The sequence below is a fragment of the Silurus meridionalis genome, chromosome 20 (genome assembly GCF_014805685.1).
Source record: "Silurus meridionalis isolate SWU-2019-XX chromosome 20, ASM1480568v1, whole genome shotgun sequence".
In the NCBI taxonomy this organism is placed as follows: Eukaryota; Metazoa; Chordata; class Actinopteri; order Siluriformes; family Siluridae; genus Silurus; species Silurus meridionalis.
The window spans coordinates 14,955,664-14,970,885 of record NC_060903.1 but is presented as its reverse complement, the minus strand read 5'-3'; the positions used below and the strand labels follow the sequence as shown (position 1 = coordinate 14,970,885).

Sequence of the window (15,222 nt, the reverse complement as noted above, 5' to 3'; positions counted from 1 at the left end):
GCCATGTCTTCTGCAAAAAACTTATCCAAATCGTTCCAAAGAAGCTATTGGAAGCCATTAATAAAAGACCAGATGTTCTGCTTAGACTTGATTTAGTAGAAGAAATGTCTGAAGATGAGAGTAACCTTGAATTTCTTAGCCATCCACTTAGCTGGAAGTAAGGCTTAGACTCAGGTTTCCAATGTCAGGAGTGCAATTCCTGTGAATTCCTGGCCACATATAGTGACAGAAAGTACCAGATTCCCCTACAGCAGCTGGAAAGGAGAGCTAATGGGACTAGCCCTGAACTAGCACCACCATTTAGAGAATGAGCAGAGCTCATTTTATACCCTCTTTTAAAAGTATATCAGCTGGTAGTGTATTCTCAGTTTATTTAGACTAGCATTATTATTAGTACTTCTTGAGAACAAAAATTAATAAAAGTAAATTAAGTGGAAAAGCATTACCACTGGCCAATTTTTTACATCATTTTAATGAACTGGTATCCACCAATTGGGTTGAAAAATAGGCCAATTAATAAGCAGGCACATATATAAGCAGCTAAGCGCTGCTTTGGAACATGTGACGCTGCCTCTTACATCAAGCAGGATGCTGCCATTCTACTGGCATAACTCTGTCTGCTAACATTTTGAAGAGAACTACCTGGTAATTTCCCAAGAACAGTAAGAGTAAGACTAGCTGTTAATTAGGTTGGTAGTTTGGAGAGCAGTTCTGTATCACTTTTTATTATTTAACTGTTAGATTTTATGAGATTAAGGATGGAAAACAAAAAATCAGCATCAGGTATCGCCATTGGCTGCCCTCAATTTCTACATTTCGGCATCGGCCCGAGAAAATCCCATATCGGTCAACCTCTAATTATTACTGGGCAAGATTATTATTTTTGCTCAAATGGCTTAGATAGTGGTTGCTGGTACCTGCCCCAATAAAAGGACATGTTACTTCAGAGTAATATTTCTTCTGACTAATCGTCCTATGATGAAACATTTTTATCCACGAGGCATAACTTTTTATAGGATGACTCCACCCCTTTTTAAAAAAAAATTGTAGCTCTCTGCAACACCTCCATCATCATGACAACACCAACTGGCATAAGTGAGATAAGTGAGACAGCTACAAAGACTTGTAGAATCTATGCCAAGGTGGATCAAAGCTGTTCTGGTGGATTGTGGTGGATTCAGCTGTCTCTGTTTGTTTGTATATTTGGAAATGTCTCTCTGCTTCGCCTACAGTTCAAGGTTGGGCAACGAGACCAGCATTGTTTGAGTTTCAGTAGGCAGCCTTGGTGCAAAAACAGTGTAGCAGAACTGAAAAGTGTTAGGGCACCTGTGGTGATGTTTTCTGTCATGATGTAGGTTAGATCCTCCTGGTGCTTCTCCTTATGACTCATGTCCTTACAAGCTCATGCTGTTATATATAAAACTCGGGGTTGGAGGAAGGTCTCTGCTGAAATCGCAAAAACAGTGGATCTCACTACTATGGACTGTGATCCGCTACCAAGTTCAGTTATGAAACACTGTGTATTTTTCGCATTAGAAATATGTTATATAAAATGAGACCTCTATTTGAGCTGTTCTTTTAGTTGAACAAGGTTTACATATGTACACAAACTTTTATTAGATTTGCACTTAAGTAAAAACTTGCACAAAAAGTTAGCTACTGCCAATTACCACTTTATGACTGGATCACATAAGACATTAGTGAAGACATTAGTAAGGTTTTGAGTTCAAATCCTCGCACCGCCAACTGCTACTGCAGGGCTCTTAACCATACCCTGCTCTGGGTACGCTGGTCTGCCAAATGGTGTAAATGTAAACTTAAACGTTGCTAAATCACACAAAATGTTACCTTGCTTGCTAGCAATTGCAACTACTGATTCATTTAGCCTCTATCTTAAATTACCCATGTATTTGGATCCGCTTTGCCTGCACAAAGAGATGTATTAATGTTTTATGTAACAGGCTGCACAGGTTGTTATCTCTTTAGCCAAATGCTTAGCGACTTTAATTTCTCCAGCTCAGCTTGACTAGGGCCAAGAGAGCGCCGGCATTTGGCTGTCTGTGCACTTTTCTTCCTGCTATCGCTATCCATTTGTCTGATGATTTATTCATGTCAGCATTGAACAGAGGTCAGACAGGAGTTACCGGAGCTACTTAAAAAAAAAACGTTGGTCGATTTGCTAGATTGGTTATTAACTCTTTACCAAATTGTATTCCACCACGTAAGGACGAACCACTTCTTTAATGTCCCTTAATGCAAATTTAGTGTTTGCTAATCTTGTCAGAATCAGCTCAATATCAAAGCATGCATTTCAACCATATAGCACTATGCGGTAATGTGTTATGTAGTGGTGGAGGTGGTTGCTAAGTTGTTACGGTATTGGATCAGAACGTTGTTAGTTCAGATCTTAGCCTGACCAATCTGCCACTCTCGGGCCCCTTAGCAAGGCCTTTAACCATTGTAGCTGCTCAGTTGGATAAATGAGTTAAATGTAAGTCGCTGCCTAATGCCATAAATGTCTTTTGAGTAGAAGGGCAAATTATTGCATTTACAGGGTTCAACAGACACCCTTATACAGAGTGACCTACAATTATCTCACATATATATATATATATATATATATATAAGGGATAAGGGCAGTATCAGTTTGGTAGTGATGGGATTTGAATTCATGAGCATTAGATCCAAGGTCCAATCAGTGATCTAATCAGTGAACTACCACTTCCCCAACCATTTTTTCTTTAACAAGTGATTTATATTTTATTCTCTTCAGTAACAATTTGAACCCTATTTATCCAACATTACTACAAAATATGGTGTTCATTTGTTTAATGAAATTAAACTTTTAAACACAAAACCTATTGACTTGTGTATAATACTAGTGAACTAACGTGAAGTTTCATAAGGGTGTGTTTTACACTTGCGTTCAACAGCTAGAGCCTTGGATTTGTTCCTAAATCACTGGCACACGTTCTCTGTCTAGATTTAGTTTGGCAGCTCGGATAGGAAAGCTTGTGTTCATTTTAAAAAGGCCAGAATGATGGCACGGCATAGCCAAAGCAGTAAATAAAACAGCAGTGTTTCTTTTACTAAATAATGACAACCCTGGCGAGCTTTATATATCTTTATTGTTTCCCCTTTTCCAGGCGGCAGCAGAATACGTGAAAACTCACCTGCCCGAGGTCTTGAAGCAGCACCTGCAGAATTATGAGAAGGAGAAAGAGAACAGTCTTTTGTCTTATCAATCCATCCTGGAGCAGCAAATCCTCAATGTGGACAAGGAGATGCTGGAGAAGCTCTCTGCCACGTATGATGAAGCAGGTAAGATGTTATGTATGTATGTTATGGATGGAAAGGGGTACGTTTGGGGCAGGAAACATGTCAGTGTATAAATTTAGCTTGGATGGATCTTTGAGAGAAGATTTTATTATGTAAGTACAATTGAGATGACAGTAAGTTATTTGAATCCTGAATGTCCCAGAATTTTTCTTCCACACATCAGATTCCAAGATTGTTTTTGGTCGAGGGTGTCTTACAGTTTCTCTCAGGTTTTTTAGAATTGACATGCTACAAAGGATCAACCAGACTCGGTACATGTGGAATTTCAATATGCTGTTGCATCAGTAGGAAATTCACCGAATTAGACCAGCCAAAGGCTACAGTAGGACAGATAACCACTCTTTACAACCATAGTGAGCAGAAAAGCATCTCTGAAAGCACAATATTAGCAGACCACCTCAGGTTTTGGTTCTATCAGGCCTGAATTATCCCATACTCAATGATACTAGACAGTTTAGAACTGAATACACATTGCCTTTGTTGTTGTTTTTTTCTTGAACGTTCTACTGTACAGTTTCACATTAGCACTTGCTGATGTTAATGTAGGGTTAGGAAAAAAGGCATATTTTTTGTCAACATTGGTTTCCTGCACTATTTAATTAAAGGTTTATCTTTCTGTGGCATCTTATAATTATCCTAAGAGCTCTCTGTGGCAAGAGAAAAAAAGTATGAGAGAGAGAGAGTGGAGAAAGCTGTTTTTCTTCTTCCATTATACCCAGTGATATCACTGTAGTTGGATTATAGGATATTCGATCATCGTAATCATGGATGTCCACAGTATTTCCTGTTTGTCAGATCGGGTTTCTAGTCAGATAGTAATGCTGAAATATTCTGTCGCTCTGTGTTTTTTTATCTTTACACAGTTACACCATACGTTCAGTCTATGTGGTAGAACCGAGATTGTTTTATGAATGCAGAACCGTAGAAATTAGTCACATGATGAATGGTTTACTGTAAAACCTTTTTGTTAGCATAGCTCCATACGTTTTTAAAATAAAAAAATTGTAAAGCTCTAATGTCGAGCAGAATCTAACGATTGCTCTTTTACGTTTAAGTGTTTGAAAGAAATGTACACATTCCACCTTTTATTTAACACATTGAAAAGTTTAAATCTTTGGAGGATGAGGCACTTTGAGGCTGCCCTAGATTTGCACATAGACACGAAGTGTTTTATTCATCTGTGCCACTTTTCCCCAAAAGCACTGATGCTTTATTGATGATGATATGGAGCGAGGAAGAGAAGGTTGAAAAATTCATAGTGGAAGACACTCCATAACTTTTTATTCATCTCATTTTTTTGTGCACATTTTCAATTCCGTAACTGGGGTTGTTACGACTTTGGGGTTATCCGTGGTGTGATTGGGTGGTTCACTTCTCGCTGAATTGTATATTAAAATGCATTTCCATCTATTACTGTCTACCCAGTGGTTCTTATCCCTGTGTGTCTGGCTTCGATGCTCCTGAAATGAAGGATATATTTCGCAATTCCCCCTCCCTCTCTCAGTGATTTGGACTTTGGGGTTGTTGTTGTTGGTGACAGGTAGGCTGGTGTGGGTATTTCAAAAACGGCTGATCTTCTGAGATGTTCCTGAAGACAACATGATAAGACAACAAAATATATGAAGTTTAAAAACAAAAGTTTTGACACCTGCCAGAGTAACAATTGAAAATATGCCAGATAGGCAATGTTTTTCTTATCTTAAACTGTCCAGTTTTAGTGAGCCTGTGCCCCTTTTTATCAGTTTTCTATTTCTTGACAGGAATGGAGTCTGATGTGTGATCTGCTTCTCTTGTAGTCTATTCACTTAAAGTTTCGATGTGTTTTTTCCTGCTCACCACCTTAAATGGTGGTTATTTACATTGGCGTAGCCTTCCTGAGAGCTCAAGCCATTATAGCCTTTGTTCTATAGCCTGTCTCTTTAACAGTAAACCCAAAGAACTGCAGTTCACTGCATATTTTTTTACCATTCTGTGTGAGACTGTTGTGTTTAAAAATCTAAACAGATCAGCAGTTTCTTCAAATACAGTCACATCTGGTACCAAAAACCATACCAAGGTCAAAGTCACTGATATCACATCTTTTACTAATATGATGTTTTGTCATGACCAGTACCTGCATGTTTTTTTATGCATTGTACAGCTACTACATGACTAAATGATTTAATAATACATGAATGTGCAGCCTATAGACATGTAAGTATTTTACTTACCTTACAAAGTAATTCAGTTGTGTCCGAGTTCACGATTAAATTTAATTTTGTATTAAATGGGAAAAAAAAAATCAAACGTCACTGTTATTCTTAAAAAATATAAATCCTTGAATCACTTGTATGTATGCCTTATCACAATTTTCAACCTCTTTTTTGTCCTAATCTAATTATTAGATTAGATTAGATTGGATTAGATTTAACTTCATTGTCATTGTGCAGAGAACAAGTACAGAACCCAAAGCCAATGAATTAGTGTATAGTGAGTAATGGCAGTAATGGCGAATCGAGGCGAGAGCAAGACGAGTGGAAATATGCTGGAAATATGCTCATTATTTCACTTTAGTCGAGTATAAATACAAAAAATTTTTAGTCAAATGTAAGCTGTGTCTTTCTGGTTCAAAGGTCGTATCTACTGCGATAGCAGCACCTCCAGAAACTCCATGCCTCGACGAAGCTAGAAGCTAGAAGCTAACTCGGTGTTCTGTTCTACATTGTTGATAGTTTTCATACTTAAGCTGTGAAAGAAACATTTTTAAGAGCTCAACACAACAGCTTTTATGATGCAGAAGCCACTTTAGTTTTTGATTGTGAATATATTATTAAGCTTTTTTTGTTATTTATTTCAGGAAATTTATTTCATTCTTGTGATATATTCAGTTTGTGCTGTTCTGACTTGAATAAAATAGTGTTTAAAAATTACTTTGTGTTTAAGTCAGTTTTGTGTTTGTATAGACCATAACACATAAAAGGGCATTAATGGGAACATTAAAGAACGTTCTTAAAAAAGTAACTAAAAAGTTACTTTTAACAGTAACGCATTACTTTTTGGTGTAAGTAATCAACAAAGTAATTGAGTTACTTTTTGAATGAAGTAACGAGTAACTGTAACTAGTTACTATTTCTTAGTAACTAGCACAACATATGTATATACAGGATATAAATTGCAAACCAGTGATGATTATGACCAGTAAAGTGAATAACACTGATTATATCTTCATCATGGCACTTGTTAGTGAGGTGGGATTCATTTATTAGGCAGCAAGTGAACATTTTGTTCTCAAAGTTGATGTTTTAAAAGCAGGAAAATGGGCAAACATAAGAATTTGGGATTTGCCTGGTCTGTGGCCATAAAGTTAAGCCCGGTCTGTAAATATAAATTTGTTTTATAAAAGCATGTTTTTGAGGTACTGAATAGAGACCAGCTCAGATTGATAAAAAATATAGAGGTGGATTGTGCAGAGAAATGAGGTAAAAATGCCCAATGACTATCAGGTAACTATCCAGCAATCACTTAGCAAGAGGTTAGGTAGAGATTGAGATATAAAACAAATGACATGACGTATAAGTAACCATTGATAAACAGAGTGCAAACAGCATTAATAATGTGGGTTTTTTTATATTGTTATTATCAGGACATGGGTCAGTATAGTTCAGTGTCTGAGATCAGGATGGTCTTGTAATGGTCATGTCTGAGTTCAGAGTTCAGAAGACTGACAGCTAATGGGAAGAAACTGCTACCACCCTATAGCCTACTTTCAGTTATTATTCTGACTGATATCCTGCACTGTGGACTGTAAATGAAGTTTGGTCTCAGCAGAGGTTTATAGAAAAACTTTTCCAACATTTTTATTGTTTTGTCTTCAGGGTACAGCCCACTTTCATTTTTTAATTTCCTGATTTAAAAAAAGGTTTTATTAAATATTGTTCTTCGGCGCTCAAATTTCCCAGTAGGGTGCGGATTTTTTTAAATCTAACTCTATATAGAGTAAATGGTGTATTATTTATTGATTTATATTGAAGCTGTATAATATACAGTAGATAGAACATTATAACAGGTAATTGAGGCTTGTCTCTTTCACTGGTGGGCCTCTTTCATTCCTTAGCAAACACTGAAGTTGTTCCAGCAAGATAGTGTTTAGCAAAGAAATGAAAATCCATAGCAGAAAAGGAAGACTTTCTATGACAGTTATAAAGATATGACAGAGCAGAGTGATACTGCAGCTGAAACCTGGATGTGTGTGAGAGTACAGAGGACAGGCAGGTGTCATCGCTACTGTCTGCTGTGTTTCAATCATCCTGGTGAATTCAGGTTCCTAGAACTGGCATGCAAAGGAAATGAGAGCACTGGAAAAGGGTAGAAGGAGCAGAATTTATTGTAGTGAAGCGTGTATTAGGTGTTCGAGAACATTCAGACATATGGACATATCTCTTTCTCTCAGTTTCTCTCTATCACTCTCTCGTCCTCTATGGAATGCCAGCGTGTCTAATTGGAGAGGGAGATGAGCGGACCAATACAACTCATTATGTTCTTCAACACTGGGAGGAGATAAAAATAATTAGAGGCACAGGGGACGATTACAGAGAGATAGTATGTGTGTGTGTGTGTGTGTGTGTGTGTGTGTGTGTGTGTGTGTGTGTGTGTGTGTGTGTGTGTGTGTGTGTGTGTTAGAGGGGGTGAGAGAGAAAGTATTAGGGAAGTTGTAATAGATGTACAATCTGTCCTATGAAGACTGTATCTTTGTAATCTGACCTTATTAATCGCATTTTATTTTCTGCTTAGTGCTAGTGATTATCTTTGATTATTGGTTAATTGATAAAGTTATATAAACTATATAAACTGCATTTCAGTTCCACTAAAGGATCCCTTGCCAACATTTATCCTGTATTTCAAGGTTATCACACTAACTGGACTACACAGAGCAGATGTGGCAAAAGTACAAACATCCTTCACTCAAATAGAAGTAAAGATACGTATGTTTTAAAAGACTCTGGTAAAAGCTGAAGTACTGACTACAGTTTTTCACTCACGTTAAAGTAAAGAAGTTTGGGCTCTGGCATGTACTTAAGTAAAAAGTAGCCATTACTACTAAATGTTTTAGTGTCACGCTGGTAACTGGACCTCACGTCGTATTAATATAAAATTATTAAAAATGTTTTTATCTAATGGATGTATCCAGGCTGAACATCCACCATATAAAACACAAGAACAGAAAAGATGATGATGATCAGGTGATCAAGAATGTCTCTGTTCTCAGTAATGTTTACATCACTGACTCCCTCTGTCTCATCCACATTAACCCCAAACTTCTTGTTGACATCTGACTTGCTAGTTGTTAGCTTTGTAGGCTAACCTACATCTGTGGTGCGCGATAGCCAGGAAATAATACACCAGTGGAATGTTCAAGAAATAGGTTAATGGGCTGAAATCGTAAAAGATGTAATGAGTGAAAGTAAAAAGTTATAAATATTGAAGTAAAGTACTGATTACCAGAAAAATCACAAAGTCTTGATTTGTGAGGTACAAATAAATCTGTGTGTGGAAATTTCCTCCAGAGATTCATGGTTGAATCGGGGAATCTGATGTGTGAACGCAATGTGAGACAGAGGAACAGAACCACCTTTATTAAAAATGTATTATGTTTACATTTTTTAAAAAAACTAATAAGTGATTCAGTGTAGTGTAGTGTAGTGTTCCAAAGATGGAAAAAAGATGATAAAGATATATATTTTCAACAAAAGAACAACATGATTTACAATCATTAGCAGATCATATTATTATTATGGATTTAATATGAACAAAATGAAAGTGAAACACATTTACATTATATTCTACTTATTTCATTTCACCTGAGTGTTTAGGAACTAAAAAGTCATCCATGATTTCCTGTTTCACTACAGAATACATATAACATATGTCACCATGAAGAAAACTACAGGATTCATAAGTAAAAAGTCAGGAGCTATCATTAAGATGCTCATATTCACTTTTGGAGTAATAATTAAAATGTTTAAAACATCCAGAAAATTTCCTGGAAGAAGATGCAAATGAATTGTGGTTGAAGATAATGGCTGGAGGTCTTACTTTGTCATAACCTAGTCTCCAAATATACGATTGGACACCAGCTTTTTTTTTTTTTTTTTTTTTTTTTTTTTGAGGTTTGACTGGAACCAAGCTATTTTGTCAGATGATACAAAAATAGAGCACAAAAAATCACAAAGTCTTGATTTGTGAGGTACAAATAAATCTGTGTGTGGAAATTTCCTCCAGAGATTCATGGTTGAATCGGGGAATCTGATGTGTGAACGCAATGTGAGACAGAGGAACAGAACCACCTTTATTAAAAATGTATTATGTTTACATTTTTTTAAAAAACTAATAAGTGATTCAGTGTAGTGTAGTGTGTGCCACAGCGCGGTTCATTACAAGGACGAACAATGAAATTATGTGGCAGTTATTTTTTATTATTGATTTGGTTCAATTAGTTGTAGCAGAATGTATTTTCATATTGTTAACTTTTTTTTTCATGTATATTGTCATATTACTTTGATGACTTCCATCTAATTTATTTTATAATAATGCAATTATTTGATTATGACTGGGATATATTAGACAGAAAATGAACATTTTGTCCTCAAAGTTGATTTTAGAAGCAGAAAAAAGGGCAAGCGTAAGGATTTGAGCTAGGCCAATTGTGATGGCTAGACGACTGGGTCAGAGCGTCTCCAAAACTGCAGCTCTTGTGGGCTGTTCCTAGTCTGCAGTGGTCTATCAAAAGTGGTCTAAGGAAGGAACAGTGGTGAACTGGCGTCAGGGTCAAGAGCAGCCGATGCTCATTGGTGCACGTGAGGAGCGAAGACTGGTCTGTGTGGTCCGAACCAACAGACGAGCAACTGTAACTTAAATTGCTGTATAAGTTGTTAATTAATGCTGTTAATGCTCACCGGGTCAGAACTATTTTGGCAGCAGAAGGTGGAGCAACAAAATATTAAGCAGGTGGTCATAATGTTATGTCTGATCTGTGGTCATAAAGTTATGACTGGTTGGTGTATATAATCTTTTTCCCCCCTGTTATTCTGGTGAGGCAGAATGGCATTTGTATATAAAGAAAATATGAGAGAGAGAGAACGTGTGGGTGTGTGCAAGAGCATCAGTCAGGGAAAAACGGGGGGAAAAAAAAGAGAGACTGCGTTTTAGGAAACGATCGCTGCTAAATTCACCGCATAGCCTGAGGACAACAAGGTACCCCACAGAGCTGACTGTAATGGTTATAGAATATACATTAGATCTTACAGATATTATAAGATCCACATTATGTAAGGCATAAAACACAATGGAATGCATTGTCAGGGGAAAATAATTAACAATGGGGGGTTTTGATGTAGACGGACACAAAGCATAGTTACTGTTACCAACCTGACTATGATTATCTTCCAATAGTATAAGTGCAGTGAAGTGATTTATTCCTTTATACAGCAGCAATTTGGCAACGGATACCTTTTTATTTATTACAGAATGTCTTTTTTGCTGTTTTATGCTGTGAAAAGTCCAAGTTCCTGTAATTCCCTCATCAACCTTAAACAACTGTCAGTAGTTCTTTTATTAGCTTCTCTTTATTACCTCTGTCTTCAAGACAGCTTGACATGTTTCTGAGAAGCCTCAGAAGACTGACACTCTCCATCCTGAAGGCGTGTCAGTGGTGGAAAACGTTACATTGGTGTTCAAAGCATTAAGAATGGAGACTCCTTTCATTAATGTCAAACTTTTTTCTTTGTTAAATAACAACCCTTGGTGGTTATTCTTAATTTCTAAGGCATTTCCAGCACATGATAAATGAGAAGGTGCTCATTATTATATCCTGTGCATTTGTCAGAGCGGCTACAGTAGAAAATTATATAATGCCTTATTTCCAAACAGATTTGAGGATTCGAGAATTCAGCAGGACTTTTATATAGATAAGCATCATCCATTAAATTATATTTGCAGTTTTATGTAATAAATAATACATTATATGGTATATAGATAATAAACTGTATATATAATCGGGCACAAACTTTAGTCTGTGATACTTAGCGAGACAAAGAGAGAGGTGTTGCAAACAAAAACAGCTTTACCATTAGCAGTCCTTGGCATAAACAACATAAGCATTGGCCAGTGGCAAAATCATCATCAAATGATGCTGTTTTAACAGACGAGTCACCTGTTGCCCCGGCCCTGACCCTGCTTTTTTTAACAGCTTTGAAATAAATTGATTGGAAAGTGGTCAATGAAGCAGCAGTATTGGAAACAGGCAATCAATCTCCTCCAGTTCACTCCTGAGACCTCATCCTTGACCTTGTTCCAAATGTACCGTCACCAACATGAAAGGTGGAAATTTGAAATGGCTGGCATTTTAATAAAAATGATTTGAATACATTTGCAAACAAAAGAAATATGCTACAAGAAGATTTTACAGGAAACGCAAAGGTTTTTAAAGTATTTTTAAACCTGCTTCATCCATTATTTCTCTAACATTGCTCAAATTTGACTTTTTACCTCAGAGTGATCCAGAAAAACTCTTGCCCTCTATAAACATTCACTTTTTCCGCTTTTAACTGTCTCTGCTTCATTATTTCTCTCTCTCTCACGCCGTCTTCCTTCCATTCTTATTCCTTTCTCTTTTATTGCAGCATTTTTTTTTCTCCTTTTGCCCTCTCCTTTACCTCTCTATAATCCTCCTCATTGTTTGGAGAAAGATTCTGGAGGAAATGTGTGCAGATGATCTACAAAGATTGCAGAAGTTACATAATCACTGATCATTATTAATGACACTGAATTGTCTGTGCAATTTATTATGTAGGAACCGCAAGTATTTGGCAACCTTGGTAAAGATGGAAAAAAGATGATAAAGATATATATTTTCAACAAAAGAACAACATGATTTACAATCATTAGCAGATCATATTATTATTATGGATTTAATATGAACAAAATGAAAGTGAAACACATTTACATTATATTCTACTTATTTCATTTCACCTGAGTGTTTAGGAACTAAAAAGTCATCCATGATTTCCTGTTTCACTACAGAATACATATAACATATGTCACCATGAAGAAAACTACAGGATTCATAAGTAAAAAGTCAGGAGCTATCATTAAGATGCTCATATTCACTTTTGGAGTAATAATTAAAATGTTTAAAACATCCAGAAAATTTCCTGGAAGAAGATGCAAATGAATTGTGGTTGAAGATAATGGCTGGAGGTCTTACTTTGTCATAACCTAGTCTCCAAATATACGATTGGACACCAGCTTTTTTTTTTTTTTTTTTTTTTGAGGTTTGACTGGAACCAAGCTATTTTGTCAGATGATACAAAAATAGAGCACTTACTGAAAGTAAGTAAAAAAAAGATTGGTGGTTATATAAAAGCAAGCCTGATCCACACTCTTATGAGAAATGATTTGGTGGAGATTTGTCCTGATTTGTACTGTAATATAGGCTTTGTTCCCACCAAAGTCTCTCAAGGATGTTTATCATCATGGACTCCTTAAAGTACCAGTAGATAATGTAAATCCCTTAATGGAGATACAATTCCCTCATGGTTAAATCTTCCACTAGGCCAAACAGGTGAACGATCCAAAGAAATGCAATGGAGTTCATAAAAAAAATGGTTTAGGGTCAAGCTTATGACATGGCCAATCAAGTGCTCTGACCTTCACCAATGGAATAATCTACAGAAAGGGCTATCCATAAGCTAGGACCTTGGACTTTTCAAGATTACTCTCAATAGAGTCTTGCGTTCTTTAAACATTATAGGAGAACATGTTTAGGAGTGCAATAATACTCGTACAGGGTGCAAATTATTGTGGTTTTGTTTTTGTTTCTATATTTCATTAAATGGTCAGACTTCTCTTTTTTCAAAGGAAACTGATAATTATCTATAACAAACGATGTTAAGTTTTGCAGCTCAACATCTAACCTACAGATGCAAGTTAGCCTTTAGCTTGCTAAATGAGCTAGGCTAGCTAGCCAGATCTTTTGTTTTAAACAGTGAGAGGTCTGAATTGACCATATCATTTTTGATGATCAGGGATTGTTTGTTGTGTCAAATATATGGAAACCTGTTTGTGTATAGAAACATATTAATTAACATAAGTTAGCTAGCGAAATTTATGTACCATTGATAAAGAAGGTGGCCTACAGCATGGCTACTTGTTTTTCACTTCAGCATGGTTACTAGCATTAAACACAGATAGGAAATAGACCATTTTTAGTGTGTCATTTGTAGACGTCATTTTTTCTCCCCACGTTTTATTGGTCTTTTTGGTCTTACTCTTCAACTGAGTCAAGTTGAATTTTCTTCAGAAGCTAACTCAAGATTACTAATAAGCCGTATAAGATATTGCTGTGAGGTCATTACTATTCTGAAAGTATTTAATAGGTTTAGGGGGAAAAACCCATCTCTGACTGTGATGAATCCATGCTTTGGAGCTTATTCCTCCTTTCATATACTTTGACTTGAAAAGCTTAAAATTGTATGAGAGAATGTATGAAAGAAAGATTAAAGGAGTGTCTATGTGGGTAGAGGGGCACACTAGGGAGATTTCCTCATTTTCAACACTCATCTCTTTTGTCTTCACTTCTCTTCTTCCCTTTCTAAAAATATCCTCTTTCTGTCTCACTTTTCATTTGGTACATCTTCCTTCCTTTCTGTTCCTTAATCTGTTGAGGAAAGATAAAGCTTGTAGTCTATTGTGTTTTTATATATTTCCAAAAAACCTTTAAGCTTTCCGAAAGCTAACTGATTAATACACTAAACTCTTTAAATGTTCATGCACAGCTAACTTGGTGAAATCAGCAATACTGTAAATGTAAATAAGGTACAGCTGCCAAGCCTTTTTTAAATCTTTTTAAGGTTAAATGCTTGTTTCTAGCATCCATGTCAGATTATTTGCTGTAAATGAATATCTTATAGTGAATTATATTATATTATATAATATCAGGTGGGTCTAATGTATGCATGTATGTATGTATGTATGCATGCATGTATGATAGATAGATAGATAGATAGATAGATAGATAGATAGATAGATAGATAGATAGATAGATAGATAGATAGATAGATAGATAGATAGATAGATAGATAGATAGATAGATAGATAGATAGATAGATGATGGATGGATGGATAGATGTTGACTTGATGTTGGCTTCTGTCTGGATCACCCAGCCAGCCATTTCTGTATTTAGACTGAAGTTCTGAATTTAATGAAACATTATGCAATTGACATATATAAACAGAAATACAGAAATTATTAAGTGAATAAAAATGCAGAAATGAAGAAACAAAAGTAGAAATATAGAAACAGCCTAAATATAGTATAGTAAATGTAGACAAGAAAATTAAAGGCATTAATAAACAAAAATGTATGTATTTATTTCTTTGTTCATGTATTCATTATTCATTTATTCCTGCATATATTTTGTATTCATTCACTTATTTATTTATTTCTGCATATATTTTTATTCATTAGGCTGTGGATGATTTTTTTTTAGCCCAGACTGTAGGATCAGTGATGGTTGAGTTGGGTTATTTCATAGAGTGAGATGTATTCTGGATTTGTCTTCCCTAATCTCCCTTAATTTGTCACATTTACAACACCTCCAAATGATGTGAAGTGAATCAGTTGTCTTGGAAATCAGCAGCCTGTTTTAGAGTTGTATTGGATCCTTCTGGGCTATTGGGAATACCTTGTTCTTTACTTACTCTGTAGAAAGTAGTTCATTTTGTCCTGGTCTGAACTTTTGTCTTTACATCTACTTTTTTTTATTAGCATATCTTTTTTAATGCTTAGTTATGAAACTGAGAAACACCCAACTTCTGCTGCATGCTAATCTAAAAAAAAAATAATAA

The 15,222-nt window shown here is 35.9% G+C and overlaps 1 protein-coding gene across 1 annotated transcript in view; it reads left to right on the top strand.

Annotated features, from left to right (window-relative positions):
• Nucleotides 1–15,222, top strand: part of ppm1lb (protein phosphatase, Mg2+/Mn2+ dependent, 1Lb) — a 77,546-nt gene that overhangs the window by 57,081 nt on the left and 5,243 nt on the right. The window contains exon 2 of the mRNA XM_046877083.1: nt 3,147–3,321. Coding sequence (XP_046733039.1) covers nt 3,147–3,321 — 175 coding nt within the window. The remainder of the gene's footprint in view (nt 1–3,146; nt 3,322–15,222) is intronic.